The sequence below is a fragment of the Hyperolius riggenbachi genome, chromosome 10 (genome assembly GCF_040937935.1).
Source record: "Hyperolius riggenbachi isolate aHypRig1 chromosome 10, aHypRig1.pri, whole genome shotgun sequence".
NCBI classification, from domain to species: domain Eukaryota; kingdom Metazoa; phylum Chordata; class Amphibia; order Anura; family Hyperoliidae; genus Hyperolius; species Hyperolius riggenbachi.
Genome location: NC_090655.1, coordinates 109456058 through 109476033, shown reverse-complemented (window position 1 = coordinate 109476033; position 19976 = coordinate 109456058). Strand labels below are relative to the sequence as shown.

General features: G+C 40.9%; 1 protein-coding gene across 2 annotated transcripts in view; it reads left to right on the top strand.

The window, feature by feature from the left end:
- Positions 1 to 19976, top strand: part of SLK (STE20 like kinase) — a 124739-nt gene extending 104763 nt beyond the window's left edge. For both annotated transcript variants that reach the window (XM_068256717.1, XM_068256718.1), the window contains 6 exons: positions 2676 to 2805; positions 4154 to 4278; positions 6231 to 6419; positions 10083 to 10208; positions 10594 to 10707; positions 15213 to 19976. In XM_068256717.1, the coding sequence (XP_068112818.1) occupies positions 2676 to 2805; positions 4154 to 4278; positions 6231 to 6419; positions 10083 to 10208; positions 10594 to 10707; positions 15213 to 15359 (831 nt within the window). In that variant the 3' untranslated portion in view covers positions 15360 to 19976. The remainder of the gene's footprint in view (positions 1 to 2675; positions 2806 to 4153; positions 4279 to 6230; positions 6420 to 10082; positions 10209 to 10593; positions 10708 to 15212) is intronic.

Sequence of the window (19976 nt, the reverse complement as noted above, 5' to 3'; positions counted from 1 at the left end):
GACTGGACTAATCAGTAGGTAAGGGGTGGAGAAAACAGGAAGTTGGTTGGCACTATGGGGGAATATATTATCCTACACGGCTAAATCAGCAGGTAAAGGGTGGAGAAAGCAGGAGGTGGGCCGGCACAATGGGGGAATACATTATACTATTGGAAATCTGTTCCTAGTGTGTGGCACTAGAGGCCTGCGCGGGTCCAATTTTTCATACCCGCACCCGACATGCAGAACCACTACCCGCACCCGACCCGCAACCCGCTTTCAGATGAATTTAATACTCGCACCAGACCCGCAACCCACATTTTCCATTTTCTTCTAAAGTACACATTTAAATTAATATTGGGGAGCTGTAAAATACATATAACCTTTTTTTTTTATACACAAACCAAAACCAAAGAAGTTTTTAAAGATTTTTTTTTTATTTTTTTTTAACTCTCTTATCTAAATTGATAAAAGCCTAGAAGTAACAGTCCTGCTCAAACAACAAATAGCAGAGCAAAGCACCCATATCCCTGTCCCTGTATACTATAGGCTGCCCCCATCTACACTACATCTAGTGGAAGTGTCCCGTCCCCCTGGCCACTGCAATGCACACTGGGAGATGTAATACATTAATGTAATCACAGGAGATGTAGGCACATTAATGTAATACATCTCCATGCATGCATTGTGGTGGCCAGGGTGACACTTCCACCACTGCCGCTATGAGTTGCAAGGTGTAGACACTGTATCCAGGCTCATATAAATAATTTTCAGATTTAAGAGTGCATATACAGACACAATCTTGACCCTCTATGTAGTATGAGGGCCAATTAAAATCGGCCAATCAAAATTGTATGTGTGTGTATGCACCCAAAGTGCAATTACTTCTGTTAGAACCTTTCAAATATCCCCAGTCACTAACAGACAAAGCTTTCCTATGACACCTTTTCCTCTTTCACACTGGCATGTTCCCAGTTATATGCACTAGTATGGAGGAAGGGGAGGTGTCAGCTTGAGAGGAGGAAGGAGTCTGCCATAATTAACCACTTCACAACTGAGGGGTTTTACCCCTTGAGCACCAGAACAATTTTCACCTTTCAGTACTCCTTCCATTCATTCGTCTATAACTTTATCATTACTTATCGCAATGAAATGAACTATATCTTGTTGTTTTCGGCACCAATTAGGCTTTCTTTAGGTGGGACATTATGCCAATAATTATTTTATTCTAAATGTGTTTTAATGGGAAAAATGTGGTGGAAAAAAATCATTATTTTTCAGTTTTCGGCCATTATAGTTTTTAAATAATGCATGCTACTGTAATTAAAACCCATGAAATGTATTATCTATCACAATGTTTGGCGCCAATATTTTATTTGGAAATAAAGGTGCATGTTTTTCAGTTTTGCGTCCATCCCTAATTACAAGCCCATAGTTTATAAAGTAACAGTGTTATACCCTCTTGACATAAATATTTAAAAAGTTCAGTCCCTAAGGTAACTATTTATGTATTTTTTTATTGTAATTTTTTTTATTACAAAAAAAAAATTGGGGAGTGTGGGAGGTAATGAGTTAATTTTTAATGTAAAACTAATGTATTTGTATATGAAAAATGCTTTAGGGTGTAGTTTTACTATTTGGCCACAAGATGGCCACAGTAACTTTTTTGTTTATGCGACCTGCAAGCGTAGGAAGTACGCTTGCAGGAAGTCTTATGAGGCTGGGAAATAGTTTTTTTTTTTCACAATGATCGCTGCTTCTCATAGAAGCAGCTGATCATTGCGGGGGGCTTAGATCAACGAACGGGAACGTTTTTTCCCGTTCATTGATCTCCGGGCGAGCGGGCGGTGGCGTGCATGGGAGCGCACGAGCGAGCGGGAGGTGCGTATATCTCCGTCCCTGAGGGTGAAAGGATGGAAAAAGGGACGGAGATATCCGCACCTATGGGGGTAAAGTGGTTAAAGATAAGAAACCGTAAACAAGCCAGCAAGAAAGTATTCTGGTGCCAGCATTCATCACAGATTTTGGGAAGGCAAAAGATACAGAATTATCTTATGCTTGTTTTGACTACCCGCGACCCGACCTGCAGCCGCAGAACCGCTACCCGCACCCGATACGCAACTCGCTACCCCCGACCCGCACCCGCAGTACCCGCAATTCGGGTACCTGACCCGCTGCAGGCCTCTATGTGGCACATATCAGATTCCTGTCAGATTCGACTTGACAGGCATCTGACAGAAATCTATCTGATGGTAAAATCTGCTTCAAATCTATAAGTGTATGGCAACCTTTAGAATCATGAGTGATTATATCGGGTGACAGAAGTTTTCTGCCTGTAGATGGCTTATCAGGATTTGAGCTAATTGACAGGTCTGAGAGCTTTTATTTACTGTCTTACATAGGCTGTATAGTGCTGCCCTTACTCCTGTATTTCAGTGAAATTAGTTTCTGAACTCTGTTTTCTGACAGTATGACTCGTTTTGTTTGTGGTGCTCTTTTGTGTGGATTCTGAGTTGATTTTGTAGTTCTGAAATAAAATATTTGCTCATCAGCCTGCATTGTTCTAGAAATGCACATGTGTTGTAGGTTACATTTCATTCAACACTCAGAACACATTGTCACATGGAATTTATTAATGGTTCCTAGTAGTTTTCAATATGATAGTTCACAAAGTAACTGTTGAAATGTTTTGTTAGGAGCAAGAATTTGTGCTAAAGCAGCAACAAGAGCTGGACGGATCCTTGAAGAAGATCATTCACCAGCAGAAGATGGAACTGGCCAACATAGAACGGGAATGCTTAAACCATAAGCAGCAGCTCCTGAGAGGTAAATATTACCATAGATATTGTTGTCTGTGCAGTGACAGATCTTAGGCTGTGGTTCTGGCTGCGACTGCTCTTGTCTGTGCATTGTAGTCAGCAGACCATGTTTCCTGTCATTGGGCCTCATCTCACCCAGCTCTGGTTCTTGCTGGTTCCTGGCCAGGCCGCCTCAGCCAGATCCCAGGACAGCCTTTCATGGAATACCCTCTGCTGTTCCACATTCTTTCCATTTGCCTATTAACAGATGTGCATGCATCTTTACACATTGTTGTGTGCCACCTGCTGATTGATATTGGAACTGCACCTAAAAGTTCCAGCTCCTAATTCATTTAAAAAGTGTTTAATGCCATCCTTTTTCTCCATAGCATATGTGATCATTACGTATTACATTTTAAAAAATACTGAATTTAACCCACACTCTGCTTTCCCTGTGTTTCTCTCAATTTCTCAGAAAAAGATGTGACGTTGCTGAGCCCTACATTTTGTTCTGGAAGTGGATAGGGCCAGCATTGCCACCCACCCTCACCTCTGTAGTGCATTTTTTGAAGGATCGTTGCTGGGCTGCTTCTGTTGTAATAGTTGATGGCTGAAATTTAGACCACCAGGCACCTAGAGTAGAAGAGGAGGGAGCGTTCTGATTTGGGAAAGTGAGAGGAAGTGGGAAGCCAATCTAGACAATGCCCATAATTGAGCTTTACCTAACAGGTGTCTGAGTTAGCAGATTCTTTGTGGTTGTCATTTCATAGGTTTTCCAGTTCAGTGACTATTTTAGGACGCTCTTCTAATTCTTTTTAATGACAGGACTTAGCTAAGTTTGACCAGTCTGTAGGCTATACCTAAAATTGTGCCTGTCCTGGCCTCTTTAGCATGCCCTGAGCTTTGGCTGGTCACGAACTATGATCCTTTTTTACAGTTCAGTATTTTGCTTCAATTCTCACTGCGGTACCAAGGGTTTGTCTGAGGCCTTCAACCTGCCACATATGTCCATTAAGTCCATTATCACCAATGTTGTTTTGCATTTGTACAGTACTAATTATTTTTCTGAATGTATTTTTACCATGCGGTTTCTATTTGAGTTGTAAGAGTATGACTAAGCCCAAGAAACAGTATACTAATGTGGAACTCTAGTCTTGAAGGCAGTGAGTGCTAACCACTTAGCTACTGTTCTGCCCATCATCCCATTTTTGATCCACTTCTACATTAGAAAGTCTGCTACCACTGAGGCCACTATGACAAATGTAGCCTGGAAGTCTTCTGCATCATTTAGATATGCAGAAAAACAATGCAGCTAGTATTGCTTTTGTCCAAATTTGATTTTTAAAGAAAGTGTATTTTGTTTTGTTTTTTTCCAGCGCGAGAAGCCGCTATTTGGGAACTTGAGGAACGTCATTTACAAGAGAAACACCAGCTGCTGAAACAGCAACTTAAGGATCAGTATTTCATGCAGAGACACCAGCTACTGAAGAGACACGAGAAGGTATGGTCACTCTTTTACACACAGATGGCACAGTCACAAAAGCTATGTAGTTCAGGTGGCAAAAAGGGAGAACACTCTGCAGGTAACAAACTGTTTAAAGTAAACCTGAGGTAAGAGCTGCAACCAAATACACATACTCACCTATGAAGAAGGAAGCCTCTGGCCTTCCTGTGTCCTCCCCGCACCTACCAGCACTGCCCAGGACCCTCTGGAACATCGCAGCCGCACACTCCTCTTCATGCACAAGTGTGCCTGCGTTGTAGCAAGAATCCTCTCGTGGTCGAGCGGCTTGCTGCTCCGGTGCGATCATACTTGCATATGCGCAGTACGACTGCGCTCATGCATGAACGAGCATGACCATGTAACCTATTCAACAAGCTCTTGTGGTACATGTTTCAGGGATACGCATGTGTCAATGGTGAGGGTGAGGAGAACACGGGAAGCGTCTGGGCTATCCAGAGGCTTCCCTCTACCTAGGTAAGTATTTCGTTTTCATTATAGCTTTCTCCTTGGGTACACTTGAAGGAATAAAGTGAGTAACAACCCTCTCAGAAAGCTGTAAATAGTGAGTAATAAAAAGAATTAGGTTATATTACTGTACATACACCAATAAAAAATTATTCAAGTACTGCATAAACCAAACCCTCCATTTTTGCATGAAAGAACCGAGGGGATCTTTACTCCCTCACCAGCACTTCCAGTGACCCATTGGTTTTCTTGTCAGACTCACCTCCACTCTAGTCCCCAGGCTGATCCCTTCATCATAGTCCTCGGACTGAACCGTTTACCAATATGGTATCTACACTATCTACACTGATTCACAGGCACTTGATCACCTTTTTCAAAGGAGTACAGTCTGCAAACAATACAGAACATTGGGTTTCCTTTACACCCCTCTGTAAATCATCCAAGTATGAGTTGCAGATCAGGATTATGTTTCAAGTGATCCTGGAATTTAAAGAACTGAAGTTAGAGGGATACGGAGGCTGCCATATTTATTTCCTTTTAAGCAATACCGGTACCAGTTGCCTGGCTATCCTGCTGATCCTCGTCCTCTAATACTTTTACCCATACACCCTGAACAAGCATGCAGCAGATCAGGTGTTCCTGATATAATTGCCAGACCTGACAAGATCAGCTGCATGCTTGTTTCTGATGTTGTTCAGACACTACTGCAGCCAAATAGATCAGCAGCAACTGGTATTGTTTAAAAGGAAAATAAATATGGCAGCCCCCATATACGTCTTGCTTCAGTTGTCCTTTTAAAGCAAATGTGAAGTGAAAATCAACTGATGAAATAAACAAATGTAACTTTAGTCTAACTCCTAACCTAGGACTTTTCTAAAATGCCTTTTCTATTTATAAATAAGCTGTAAGGAAACAAAGTGCCCCTATGGGGTACTTACCTCAGCAGGGGGATCCTAATCTGGATCCTAATGAGGCTTCCCCATCCTCTTCCATCCCTCTGTACCAGCGCTGTCAGCTGCCGAGAATCAGCCAACAAGCTTATCAGCGGTGCTGAGCTCCAGGTTCATAGCAAACCTGTGTGATCCTCGCGCAGGCACAGTAGCGGCTTTCACTTGGGCTCAGGCAGAAATAGCCAAGCCTGATCGAATCCGCTCTACTGCGCAGGCGCGCGGTGTCTGCCAGGTACACAGAGTTTTACAACCTCTGATTAATTATTAGTGGAACTTAGACTACAGTCAGACAGCAGTTTGACTGAAGAGGAACTGTTATTTAGAGCATGAATTCTTAACCCTTAAAGTGAGACAAAAAGAAATGAATATAGGTTCTAAGTAGGATTAGGACTTTACATACAAATGTTTATCTCATCATGTCACATGTCACCTCAGATTCTCTTCAAGAGAACTGTTTTGCAGAACTTTTTCTGCTTTGTTCACATCATTGGTTTTTCTTACACTTGTAGCCCACTTATCATGTCTTGATTGTAGGAAATGGAGCAGATGCAAAGGTATAATCAGCGGCTAATAGAAGAACTGAAGAATAAGCAAGCACAGGAGAGAGCACGGCTACCTAAAATCCAACGCAGCGATGCAAAAACCCGTATGGCCATGTTTAAAAAGAGCCTGAGGATTAACTCTGCTGGATCTCCAGAGCAGGACAGGGAGAAGATCAAACAGGTAAATTGTCACACAGGGATTGTCTGTATTTTCTATAAAACCTGCAGCTGATGGCAAGGTCAACAGTACGCCTGCTGTGATAATCAGAGACCAGCTATACTTTCAACACTTTTGTGTGGGGTGTGCTGCATCCTAAAATTACAGTTCTCTTTATCTGATAGAAAGTGTCAAGTTGAGATGGTAAATATTGCCTTTCTTGATAAATCCTGCAAAGAATCATAAAATATCAAGACCCAGTGGCGGCACCAGGGGGGAGCTTGTGGGGGCTTAAGCACCCCTTAAGTTCTCAGTACCCTGATATCACTGACACCCCCACCCGTCACTGTAGCGGGTATGGGTGCTGGTGCTATCAGGGTGCTAATATTTGTGCGGGCTGGCAGACAAAATGAGGCATTGCCACATGCAGAGCGAGGTCGGGTTAAAATACTTAGGTTGCCGGGATCCAGCGCCACATGTACTTACTCCCAGGTTCTACGTTCCATCTCATAGTAACAGTGCCCCAGAGGTCTTTTCTTTGTTTGAGCTTTAGGGCAGGATCTATGACCTTAAATGGGTTCTGTGGACAGTTTTTCAAAACAAAAACTGACACTTACCTGGGACTTCTGCCGGCCCCCCTGCAGCTGTGCGCTGTCCTCTACGATCCTCCGTTCCCAGCCTTCGGTCACGGTCCACTTATCCATCTAACTAGAAGGATGCAACTGCGCTTGCACAGCCACACGCGTCCTAGCTCCCGCTTGCATCTCCGGGAGCTCACTGCGCAGGTGCAGTATGAGAAAACATCGTACTGCGCCTGCACAGTAAGCTCCTGGAGACGCGAGCGGGAGCTAGGACGCGTGTGGCCGCGCAGGCGCATTCGTCTACTTTGACGAATAATTGGACCGTGACCAGCAACGGGGAATGGAGGATTGTAGCGGGACAGGACAGCTGCAGGGGGCCGGTAGAAGCCCCAGGTAAGTGTCAGTTTTTGTTTTAAGAACTAGCCACAGAACCCCTTTAGTTTCAAAGGTTTTTATTATGAAGAAAATAAATCAGTACATAACAGCCAAAATTTCACCTCAGCCCAACATGGGCAGGGTGACATATCAGAAGAACAGTATAGAAAATAGCTTACATTGCAGATATATAAAATACAACAATGCTATTAACATAGACAAGAATGGTACAAAAATATCAAAAGATCAAGAACAAATAACACTACTGTGGAGGGGATTCGTGGTAAGGCAGCTAAAGACAGGTATGTAGCTAGAGGTGCTGTGATGGTAGCATCAAAGGGGAGGGATCGGGGTTGCTCTTTACCGTTATAGGATAGCATTAAACTTATCATTCCAGTAAGTCTCTCCTTGAATACGGGGCACGATCAATAAAATTAGGCCTCCAAAACCGTTGAGAAGCTAAGGTTTCCTCTAAGCTCCACCCATGGTTCCCATATGTTAGTAAATTGATCCATTGTGTCTTTAATTAAAGCGTTGAGGCGCTCACATACCATTATATAATCTATTCTCTGTTCTAGGACTGTCCAAAGATAGAGAGTTGTAGCCATTGGGATGCAATATAAGTTTTAGCAGCTACAAGAATTAACTGCAGAAGTCTGTGTTGGGAGTTTTTAAGTCCTGGAGGCTTAAAGCCTAACAGGAACACTTTGGGGTCTTTAATTAAACGTGGAAAAAATAGGTCAGTAATTCTCCTAGTCAGCTTAGACCAGAATAGTGAAACCCTTGGACAAGTCCACCATGTATGATATGTTGTGCCAGCAATGGTACAGCCTCGAAAGCAATGGTTGGGGCGAGTTGGATCAATTTTATGAAGACGGACAGGGTCCAAGTAAGATCTGTGTAATATCCTAAGAGAGGATTCTAGGTTAGAGGTCTGCAGGCTTCCCCTGGAGAGAGTATCTAGACATTGTGACCATTGTTCAGCTGTTAGTGTTGTGCCTAAGTCTTTCTCCCATTCCAACATATATGGGAATTTATAGTTGAGGGGAGGGTTGATTAAAGGTGCAGTAAAGGAAGGATAATATGCCTTTACGTAGCGGATCATTAAAACATATGTTCTCAAAAGAGGACTGCTGAATTTCCTGATCTGGGCTTATCAAAGAACTGAGAAAGTGATAGATCTGGGTGGCTCTAAAGAATTTCGAGTCTGGTATGTTTTTCTCAGCAATCAGCTGGCTAAAGGTACAAAGTTTCCCACTTACCAGCAAACTCCTGAGAGAAATTAATCCCTGCGATCGCCACCATTGAAAGGCTCGTGGGTCTTGACCAGGTACAAAGTCTGGGCTCCGAAAAAGTTCAGTTAAAGGAGATAGCTGAGATTGTAGCTTTAGTTTAAAGCGATATCTGCGCCAAATAGTTAATGTGTGGGCTGTTAGAGGGGATTCTTTTGCTATAGCCACAGGGAGAGGTTTTTTTAGCCAATAGGGTACCCTTCCATGAGATTGGAGAGAGGAGAGCATTCTCCAAATATACCCAGATAGAAGTATGGGAAACTGCATAGATTAGTGGTATGGAGGCCAGTTGGGAAGAATTATAGTAACGTTTCAGATGAGGGACAGAGAGACCCCCATCCTTCCTGTGCCAGAACATGGTTTTCCTTGAAATTTGAGGACGTCTATCCCTACAGATAAATTTGAATATTGCTGTCTGCAATTTTTGCAAATCCACGGTTTGTAATGGAATGGGCAGAGCTCTAAAGAAATAAGTAAGTTTTGGTAGCCACGACATTTTTATGGCCGTGACTCTTCCAAGACTGGAAAGATGGGGGAAGTCCCACTGGGTCAGAAGGGTCAGGAGCTCCTGAACCAGTGGTTTATAGTTCCATTTGTATGCTCGTGATATATCATTAGGTAGTTTAACTCCCAAGTACTGTATAAAGTGAGGTTGGAACTGGAAACTGAAAACAGAGGCCATCATTCTCCCCATATCCTTAGCATAATTGCAAAACATAATTTCTGATTTTTCAATATCGAGTTGCAATCCTGAGATTAACCCAAATGAGCGAAAAGTCCCCAGGAGATTTGGGATGGAGACCATGGGGTTGGTAAGTGTAAGGAGGACATCGTCCGCAAATAGACTCAATTTTGCTATCTAAGGTGGTATAGTATAACCTGAAATATCTGGATGGGTTCTAATCCGTTCCGCTAGTGGCTCCATGGCTAAAGCAAAAATAGCAGGCGACAGAGGGCAGCCCTGCCTTGTGCCACGAGAGACATTAATGGGTTGGTACAAGGTGCCTGGAAGTTTCAGTGTGGCTTGAGAGACCGAGTATAATAATGTGAGCCATTGTAAAAAATCTCCTTGTATCCCCAATCTCCTGAAGACCTCAAACATGTAAGGCCAAGTTATAGTATCAAAGGCCTTTTCAAGGTCTAGAGCCAATAACACCAGGGGCGTTTTCGTTCTCTGGGCATGCAGAATGATATTCCACAGAACCCCTTTAAAGCATATCTGCTAGCTTTCAATTGTATTTTGATCTATTGTTTTGAGCTTCATATTCCTTGCATTACATTTGGGTTCTTATCTTCGGAATCATTCCACTCCACACCATTAATTTTTGGTGTTTCATCTGGGATGATCCCTATAGCATTACAGCACTCCATGATTTCTACTTGTCACTTTAAAACTCCAGATCAATATGCCATTTTTTCATCTTTCTTGTTCATTCCAGTTTGCCGTCCAAGAGGACAAACGTCAAAAGAATGAGAGATTAGCTCAGCATCAAAAGCACGAGAATCAGATGCGCGATTTGCAGCTGCAGTGTGACGCCAACATTCGAGAGCTGCAACAGTTGCAGGTAAGAATTACTTAGTGATGGCATGGAGACATAGCTCCCAGCTAAGTATTACTACGAAGAATCATTAAGGTGGCACACAGAAGTGTTTGTAAAAGCAATATGACGGAAAAGTCAGTTAGTTTATATGTATATAGAACACTTCAAAATGTTCCTGTCCTGAATTAGCCTTGGCCAGAACCTGAATCTTCTACTGTTTTTGGATTGTGTGCGGAAACAAGAGCACCTCAAGGACACCCACACAAATATGTGGAGACTGCATGTGGAGGATGAACTGTGCTAACCACTTAACCTACTGCCCTAAAACACTTCCATATTTCTTTTTTAATTTTTTTGCCTGTATGTTTAAATGCTGTTATTTCATGGACTCGCTTGTTGTACATTTCAGAATGAAAAATGCCATCTATTAGTTGAACATGAAACACAGAAACTGAAAGAATTAGATGAAGAGCATGCCCAAGAGCTAAAGGACTGGAGGGAAAAACTAAGACCACGGAAAAAGGTACTAATTTTTATTCTCACTGTTAATAGCTCATGAGCGCGTCCTATAGATTTCAGCACTGGTATTATCGATTCCTTTAGGGGTGTCAAACTGAAATGCACAGTGGGCCGAAATTAGAAACTTGGAGGATGTTGTGGGCCAACCTTGATATTTATTTGTGTTGTAAATCCACAAAACATAACTAGTTAAACAAAGCACCTATTTATCACCAAGGCACTTTATTTGTAGTGGGATTGTGGTTTCAGAGCACATTAAAAGAACTTAGATCGAAAATACTGTACGTAACATTTAATCAATAAATGCTCAGCTACAGATTTTGGTCAAATGTCCAGATCTACTTAAACTCTATGAAATAAGTTCACAAATATTCCTGATGGGCCCCACATGCCCTGATGAGCATCTCAGGTTTGATTGTCCCAGGCAAAATTGCTATCAACAATCAGTCCTGTCAAGAAGCCATCGATATAGGGTGTGGGCCCCCCTTATATACATATACAGACAAAAACACTTGAGGTCAAGCCAATCGTAAGGGCTTTTTTGGACCTTTTCCAAATAAGGTTATGGCTTGTATGTTACTGAGATTGTATATTACATATATTTAAAATAATGTCCCATGTAAGGGCAAGATTAATTCTTAAGTGAATGAATGTGGTTAAATGGGCAATATGTATTAATATGTATATCAATGACCAGATTTATAACACTTAACCTTTTTATATAGAACCCCCCCCCCAAGCATTGCAAGAAGAAAAAAAACTCCTCCCCCACATTGCACTGTTCCTCAGTTTCATTCCCCCACCCTTCAACACACATTTCATTTGGTACTTCCCAACCCCTCCCTATACATTGGGTTGCAAAAGTATTCTGCCCCCTTGAAGTTTTCCACATTTTGTCATATTACTGCCACAAACATGAGTCAATTTTATTGGAATTCCACATGAAAGACCAACACAAAGTGGTGTACACGTGAGAAGTGGAACGAAAATCATACATGATTGCAAACATTTTTTTACAAATAAATAACTGCAAAGTGGGGTGTGCATAATTATTCGGCCCCCTTTGATCTGAGTGCAGTCAGTTGCCTATAGACATTGCCTGATGAGTGCTAATGACTAAATATACTGCACCTGTGTGTAATCTAATGTCAGTACAAATACAGCTGCTCTGTGATGGCCTCAGAGGTTGTCTAAGAGAATATTGGGAGCAACAACACTGTGAATTCCAAAGAACACACAAGACAGGTCCAAGACAGGTCAGGGATCAAGTTATTGAGAAATTTAAAGCAGGCTTAGGCTACAAAAAGATTTCCAAAGCCTTGAACATCCCACGGAGCACTGTTCAAGCGATCATTCAGAAATGGAAGGAGCATGGCACAACTGTAAACCTACCAAGACAAGGCCATCCACCTAAACTCACAGGCCAAACAAGGAGAGCGCTGATCAGAAATGCAGTCAAGAGGCTCATGGTGACTCTGGACGAGCTGCAGAGATCTACAGCTCAGGTGGGAGACTCTGTCCATTGGACAACTATTAGTCATGCACTGTACAAAGTTGGCCTTTATGGAAGAGTGGCAAGAAGAAAGGCATTGTTAACAGAAAGCATAAGAAGTCCCGTTTGCAGTTTGCCACAAGCCATGTGGGGGACACAGCAACCATGTGGAAGAAGGTGCTTTGGTCAGATGAGACCAAAATGGAACTTTTTGGCCAAAATGCAAAACGCTATGTGTGGCAGAAAACTAACACTGCACATCACTCTGAACACACCATCCCCACTGTCAAATATGGTGGTGGCAGCATCATGCTCGGGAATTGCATCTCTTCAGCAGGGACAGGAAAGCTGGTCAGAGTTGATGGGAAGATGGATGGAGCCAAATACAGGGCAAACTTGGAAGAAAACCTCTTGGAGTCTGCAAAAGACTTGAGACTGGGGAGGAGGTTCACCTTCCAGCAGGACAATGACCCTAAACATAAAGCCAGGGCAACAATGGAATGGTTTAAAACAAAACATATCTATGTGTTAGAATGGCCCAGTCCAGATCTAAATCCAATCGAGAATCTGTGGCAAGATCTGAAAACTGCTGTTCACAAACGCTGTCCATCTAATCTGACTGAGCTGGAGCTGTTTTGCAAAAAAGAATGGGCAAGGATTTCAGTCTCTAGATGTGCAAAGCTGGTAGAGACATACCCCAAAAGACTGACAGCTGTAATTGCAGCAAAAGGTGGTTCTACAAAGTATTGAATCAGGGGGCCGAATAATTACGCACACCCCACTTTGCAGTAATTTATTTGTAAAAAAATGTTTGGAATGATGTCTGATTTTCGATACACTTCTCACGTGCACACCACTTTGTATCGGTCTTTCATGTGGAATTCCAAAAATATTGATGCATGTTTGTGGCAGTAATGTGACAAAATGTGGAAAACTTCAAGGGGGCCGAATACTTTTGCAACCCACTGTATATTACATATTATTGATATCTGAATTAGACATATTGTTCTGCATTCCTTAATTTAATTTCCCCTCCCCTCCGCAGACAATTAATTCTGTACTCCTCAACCCTTATTAAAGCGGAATATAACCCTGCATTTCAACTTTGCTCTAAAACATTATTTACAGCATATTATATGCAAAAAGCATTTTTTTTTTTTACTAGACCAGCATTGGAAGGGTTAAACACAGAGGTTTTAAGTTCCGTGCAGACGTTCAGATAGTTACATTCTATTTAGTTATATGTATATATTTAGAAATGTTACACACTCTTTGGCTGTCCTCCAACTCCTCAGTGAGAGAGATGAGTCACAATAAACACTTAGATACATTTGTGTAAACAAAAAGTATCTAACTCAAGTTCGGATGCGTCTGCAAAAATCTCCAGGGACTTTAAAGCCCTGTGTAACCCTTCCAATGCTGGTCTAGTAAAAAAAAAAATGCTGGTTGCATATAATATACTGTAAATAATGTTTTAGAGCAAAGTTGAAATGCAGGGTTATATTCCGCTTTAAATAATACTTTCTGTACCTGTATAGAGTTGGGCCGAACGGTTCGCCGGCGAACGTGGTTCGCGCGAACTTAGGTGGTTCGCGTGCGGGTACCGCACGCGAACGTTTTGCGGAAGAAGTTCGGTTCGCCCCATAATGCACCTGAGGGTCAACTTTGACCCTCTACATCACAGTCAGCAGGCCCAGTGTAGCCAATTAGGCTACACTAGCCCCTGGAGCCCCACCCCCCTTATATAAGGCAGGCAGCGGCGGCCATTACGGCCACTCGTGTGCCTGCATTAGTGAGAGTAGGGCGAGCTGCTGCAGTCTCTCATATAGGGAAAGATTAGTTAGGCTTAACTTCTTCCTGGCTGCATACCTGTTCTGTTCAGTGAGCCCTCAGCCCACTGCATACCTGTACTGTGATCCTGCCACTGCATACCTGTTCAGTGATCCTGCCACTGCATACCTGTTCTGTGAACCCACCCACCACTGCATACCTGTTCAGTGATCCTGCTGCCACTGCATACCTGTTCTGTGAACCCACCCACCACTGCATACCTGTTCAGTGATCCTGCCACTGCATACTTGTTCTGTGAACCCACCCACCACCACTGCATACCTGTTCAGTGATCCTGCCACTGCATACCTGTTCTGTGAACCCACCACTGCATACCTGTTCTGTGAACCCACCCACCACTGCATACCTGTTCAGTGATCCTGCTGCCACTGCATACCTGTTCTGTGAACCCACCCACCACTGCATACCTGTTCAGTGATCCTGCCACTGCATACTTGTTCTGTGAACCCACCCACCACCACTGCATACCTGTTCAGTGATCCTGCCACTGCATACCTGTTCTGTGAACCCACCCACCACTGCATACCTGTTCAGTGATCCTGCTGCCACTGCATACCTGTTCTGTGAACCCACCCACCACCACTGCATACCTGTTCAGTGATCCTGCCACTGCATACCTGTTCTGTGAACCCACCACTGCATACCTGTTCTGTGAACCCACCCACCACTGCATACCTGTTCAGTGATCCTGCTGCCACTGCATACCTGTTCTGTTCAGTGGAGTTTGGTGTGTCAGTGTGAAGCAGTACCTTAATTACACTACCTGATTGATGTATACACATGCAAGATGTTTTAAAGCACTTTAGGCCTGTCATTTAGCATTCAATGTGATTTCTGCCCTTAAAACGCTGCTTTTCGTCAAATCCAGATTTTTCCCGGGGACTTTTGGCGTGTATCCCACTCCGCCATGCCCCCCTCCAGGTGTTAGACCCCTTGAAACATCTTTTCCATCACTTTTGTGGCCAGCATAATTATTTTTTTTTTTCAAAGTTCGCATCCCCATTGAAGTCTATTGCGGTTCGCGAACTTTAACGCGAACCGAACCTTCCGCGGAAGTTCGCGAACCCGGTTCGCGAACCTAAAATCGGAGGTTCGGCCCAACTCTATACCTGTATGCTGTAAATGACTAAGATTGAAGTTGATGATTTTTTCCTTTTCTTTTGTAGACCCTTGAAGAGGAGTTTGCAAGAAAACTTCAGGAACAAGAAATGTTTTTCAAAATGTCCGGAGAATCGGAATGCCTTAACCCCACTACTCAAAGCCGGATCTCTAAATTCTATCCTATCCCAAGCATGCATTCAACAGGCTCTTAACTATATCCTCCCCAGTGGCTGTTTTATATACTCCTGCCTCAGCCATGTCACTTTTGGAACTTTTTAGAAAAAGCATGGGTAGAATTTTTTTTTTTCATAAAAATCTGTTTTTAGGCTAATTTTACTTTGTTTTATAATATATATGTATAAATATAAATGACGTAACCTAAATTAAATCAACTTTATTATTTTGTACAGCTCAGACACAGAACCCTGTGATGGCCACTATGCAGTTGCTTGTGAGGATCCAGAAAAAAATGTTTGGCCATATTTTGTATTATATTTAATATGCAAAAGAGTTACTATTTTAGTGTCACAGTTATTTTTGAGGGTACAACTATGTAGTTGTATATCTAGTTAGCCACTTTTGATTAGATTGAAGACATTTAATTTGCTAGATGGGGATTTTTTTTTACACTCCTTTCTGGTGCTCTTGCCACTACATTTTCTGAAAGGAAAGTGTGATCTGTGTAGCATCCAATCAGATTATCCTTTTTTAATAGCTAAAATTTAATTGGTTGCTGAGAAACACAGGTACTTAAATATGCATTTTATTTTTGAAGCCTAATTCATAATTCTTTTTATGTTGAGGTTTGGATGGCTGTTCACTGCAGGTACAAGTGTGTTGTGTTGGAGGACACTACTGGTGAGCTATAACGGTGCTTACAAGAGCTCGTAACCCCTTATTGAGCAACAAAACAAAATGTTTGCCCCCTTTTCTTTGGAAATTACTTGTTTTTTGTGGTAAAAAGAAGTGAAAAGCTTCCAGCTGAGCTTCTTATCATGTGATTATTAGGGATGATTAATGAAATGCAAATTATTTCTCCCTGCATTCAAATTTTATGTAAATTATATGCAGCTTGAAATTGGATTTATCAGAACAACTTCCTGTCATTTTTTTTAAATTATTATTTCAAAGTTTTTTACTTGAGCAAGTAGGCAACAAACATGTCACGTAGATATAACAGCATCAGTTTGTAAAGGTTTTTAAAGATGATCACTCAAGACTGTAAATAAGCAACAAAAGTCACGTAGTTCTTAACAAAACAACTGTCCAAATAAGTAAGGAATAGCAACATATGTCCACAATCCACCTTCATTTTTGTTTATAATCTCCAACTACCCAAATCCCCTCCCTCTCCTTCTCTCAGTGGAGCCTCAACATAACTTAACAACAGTACTTTTATTAGTAGCAGAAATCAAAGCCATAGATAAATAGCCCAGGAGCAAACGAGTGTACCTTTTGATACACCAAATTGGTAAGCCCATTAAAGGCCAAAAACAATTTTCCCCTTATCTGAATACTCATAAATAGACCACAAAATCCAAGAATGTGACTAGTCCTATTACTTCTTGTCAGTTTTTATAAGTCCAAGTTCAAGTGCATACCAGTCATTATTTGCACCTCATTGATCATCCTTTGTGATTATGTGAACTAGATATTGAAAGTGGCATGAATCACTTGGGCCTGTTCTCATTCGGCCGATTAGCAGGTTATTACGGCTGATCGCTGAATACAAACTTAATGGCAGTGATCTCACTGCCGCGATTGCCGCTGACTGCTGGTGGTTCGCAAAACGTGCTTGTAGCATTTTTCCGCGATTCTGGAATGATCGCGACATAGTGCTTAAAAAAACACTGATCGAGATCGTTCTAATCCCTTGTATTGCGCTAATTCCTGTAAAATCACTTGCGGAAAATGCTAGCACTTGAACGGGCCCCCCTGTTTCAGTAGTACACTTAAAGGCTAACATAAAACCTTATTGTAGCTGGGACATTAAGCAAGGGACAACTGCAGAAATCTGGCAAGTCTCATGTCTCCAGAAAGAAAAGGATCGGACCTTGCCATTGCTACATCTGTCCTATTTGGAAAGATTAACCAAATGCCAAAGCAGATTTGATGCTTTCCAGAACTAAAATGATTTTTGGCATTATAATTTTAAATTATTAGAGTAAAGGGTTAGAATTTAAAATTATGATGTATCAGTCATTTTTTTAGCTACTAAAAGAGACATAATCTGATTGGTTGCTAAAGTACATCGAGCATTTGTGCACATTGTTCCTCGTTATTGGATTATGTTTTATGATTTTGTGAAGGCTAGCCTATAAATCTAAAAAAAAAAAAAAAAAAAATCATATTTCTGTCCAAAGTGATAAGATTTTATTTCCTTAAACATTTTAGAGGTTTTTGATTTTAATTTGATGACAGTTGAGGGGGAGACTTTTTTTTTTTTTTTTTTTTTTTTTTTTTGTGCACAGCTTCCAAAGGGAGCATTTCATTTGAATCACGTTGCTTCTATGAGAGCAAATTTAAAGCAACATATTTATACGTTTATGTGGTTACCTCTTAAATTCACTCCCTTAGACAATTTTGTTTTAATTTTAGGCTGGGGCATGCTCAGGGCTCTGGTTTCTCTGATGTCTACAGTGGATTTAGAATTTAGAGTGGCTTCAGTTTAGTGTTTTGAGTATATTTTCTACTTCTATAACTAGAATCTAGCCCCGTTGGCAAAGCACTCCTTAAAGTATTTTGCACTAAACTTTTATTGCAAGCATTCTAGAGTAACTCTTTTGTTGCTTTGATCTGTTTACGTTACCTTGTTCCTTATGAATGGCGGAGTAAACCTTTTTTTAATGTAAATCTTTTTTACATTCACTCAGAGTATGAATTAGCCATTTTAACGGGCGAACACTCCTCTCAATATGATTGATCCAGTGAGATTAAACATAAATTGAGAATTCCTTTAAGAATATTTGGCCACTTAGTAGAATTAATTCATCAACAAAAACGTTTAAAAAAAGTCTATTTTTGGGGGGTGAAAATGGCTCTCAAGAATGTTTGTTGCAAAATGTTGCTCTAATTTACAAACTGAACAGTAGCAGACAATTGCGACACACTTTTGTGAACATTTAATTAGTTGTCTTGTGTTTTTATTGAGAATTCCTTCTAAAGGTAAATTGTCCAGTCTACAAAACGAGTTACATTGGGTTTTGCATGCAACATTTTCAACTGTAGAACTATCTGAACATCCCACCTAGCAACCAGTCAGTTTCTCCCTTTCTTGTTGATTAGGCAGGCTAGACCTGGTAGAGAAGAACCACCTTATTAATTACTAGGAGGTAAACAGAGTGTCCCCCATTCAGACACTAAGGGGCCTATTTATAAAGGGGTGGATAGGCAGTTCAGCTGATCTTTGCTGGTAAATCTTGAAAATTTTGCAATTTTTTTTTCAATTGCTACATTTAAAAATATCACAACATATAGACTTTTTGATTTATTTGTCATTTCTTGATTCTTGTTACATATTACCACTTTTTTTAAAGATTGCTGCATTTATAAAAATGCAAATGTACTTTTACCACTTTGGTGGTGCTTAAAACTTTACTGAAGTGGTGGGAGGGATGTTCTCAAACATGCTCTATCTAATTTTGCCACTGCTCTCCACTTTTAGGTTACTTTAATGCAAATCTATGGGGCTTTTGATTAAGCTGCCCGTTTAACACCATCTGTTTTCTACCTTTTCAGTGTGTTCACATTTTTTCATCTTTTAGTGCATTTTAGTAGAGCTAGGTAGTTTATGGTAGTTTTTCCTCATCTTTGAAGTCTAGTTGGCCAGATATACATGTTCTCTTTTTTTTTTTTTTTTTTTTTTTTTTTTGTTGTTGAAAATGTAACGTTACAAATCTGGAAATCGACATTGCAGAATTGGAGAACAAAAAAAGATGGCCCTCGGCTCTCAACTATCCATCCCTTTATTAATAGGCTCCACAATACATAAAGCCTTTTGTTAGAAAAAACCCAATCTCTGCAGTTTCTTCAGAGAGCCACTCCAATCTGCAAACCACTGTCTCCACTGAATTTGATTGAAGAGTACAATTATATTTACTTAAGCAAAATTGTTCTCTTCTTAAAAATAAAAAAAATGCTGGATTTTTTTTCTTTTATTTTACTCAGTTATTGAAAAAAAGCTTTAAGCGGTGTTGAGGATAGTTTATGGCACATTTAATTTTTCCTGTAACCTTTTTAGATTTTTTTTTTTTTTTTTGTGTGTTAAAACAGTAGTAGTGATATTTGTGCATCTGCCTGCAGTGGCATTGACAGCTTTAAAACATATACATTATTATCTAGTAAAGGTTGAGCTTGTATAATTTTGAAGGCTTAGTGTAATTTTATTGACAGTATTATAAAAGTTGTTTTGTTGTCTCAGAGATATATCTGTGGGTGGTTTACCTTTATGCTGGACTCGGTCAATGACCAGTGGACTTGTAGACCATATTGAACAGTTAAATGGATCCAAGAAGACTGTCCAGTGAGGACACTGGGTTGGCCAGGATCTATACCATGTTTTCACAGAGGACAAAACCTACGGTTTGAAGAGATACAAGCTAACATTTTACAAGCATCCAGCACAAGAGGATATCTGAATAAAGAATTCTCACTTGTTTTATCATATCGAATAACTTTTTCTTAAATTGTCGGTCTTCAATGTGTTTTGTATGTCTAGGGTTGATTTTAAATTTATTTTATATGTTTCTAAAATGTGTTTGCATAGACCAGTTCGAAAATCAGTTACTGTTCTTTGCACAGAATATGAGTAAAGGCTAATTAAAGTCAAA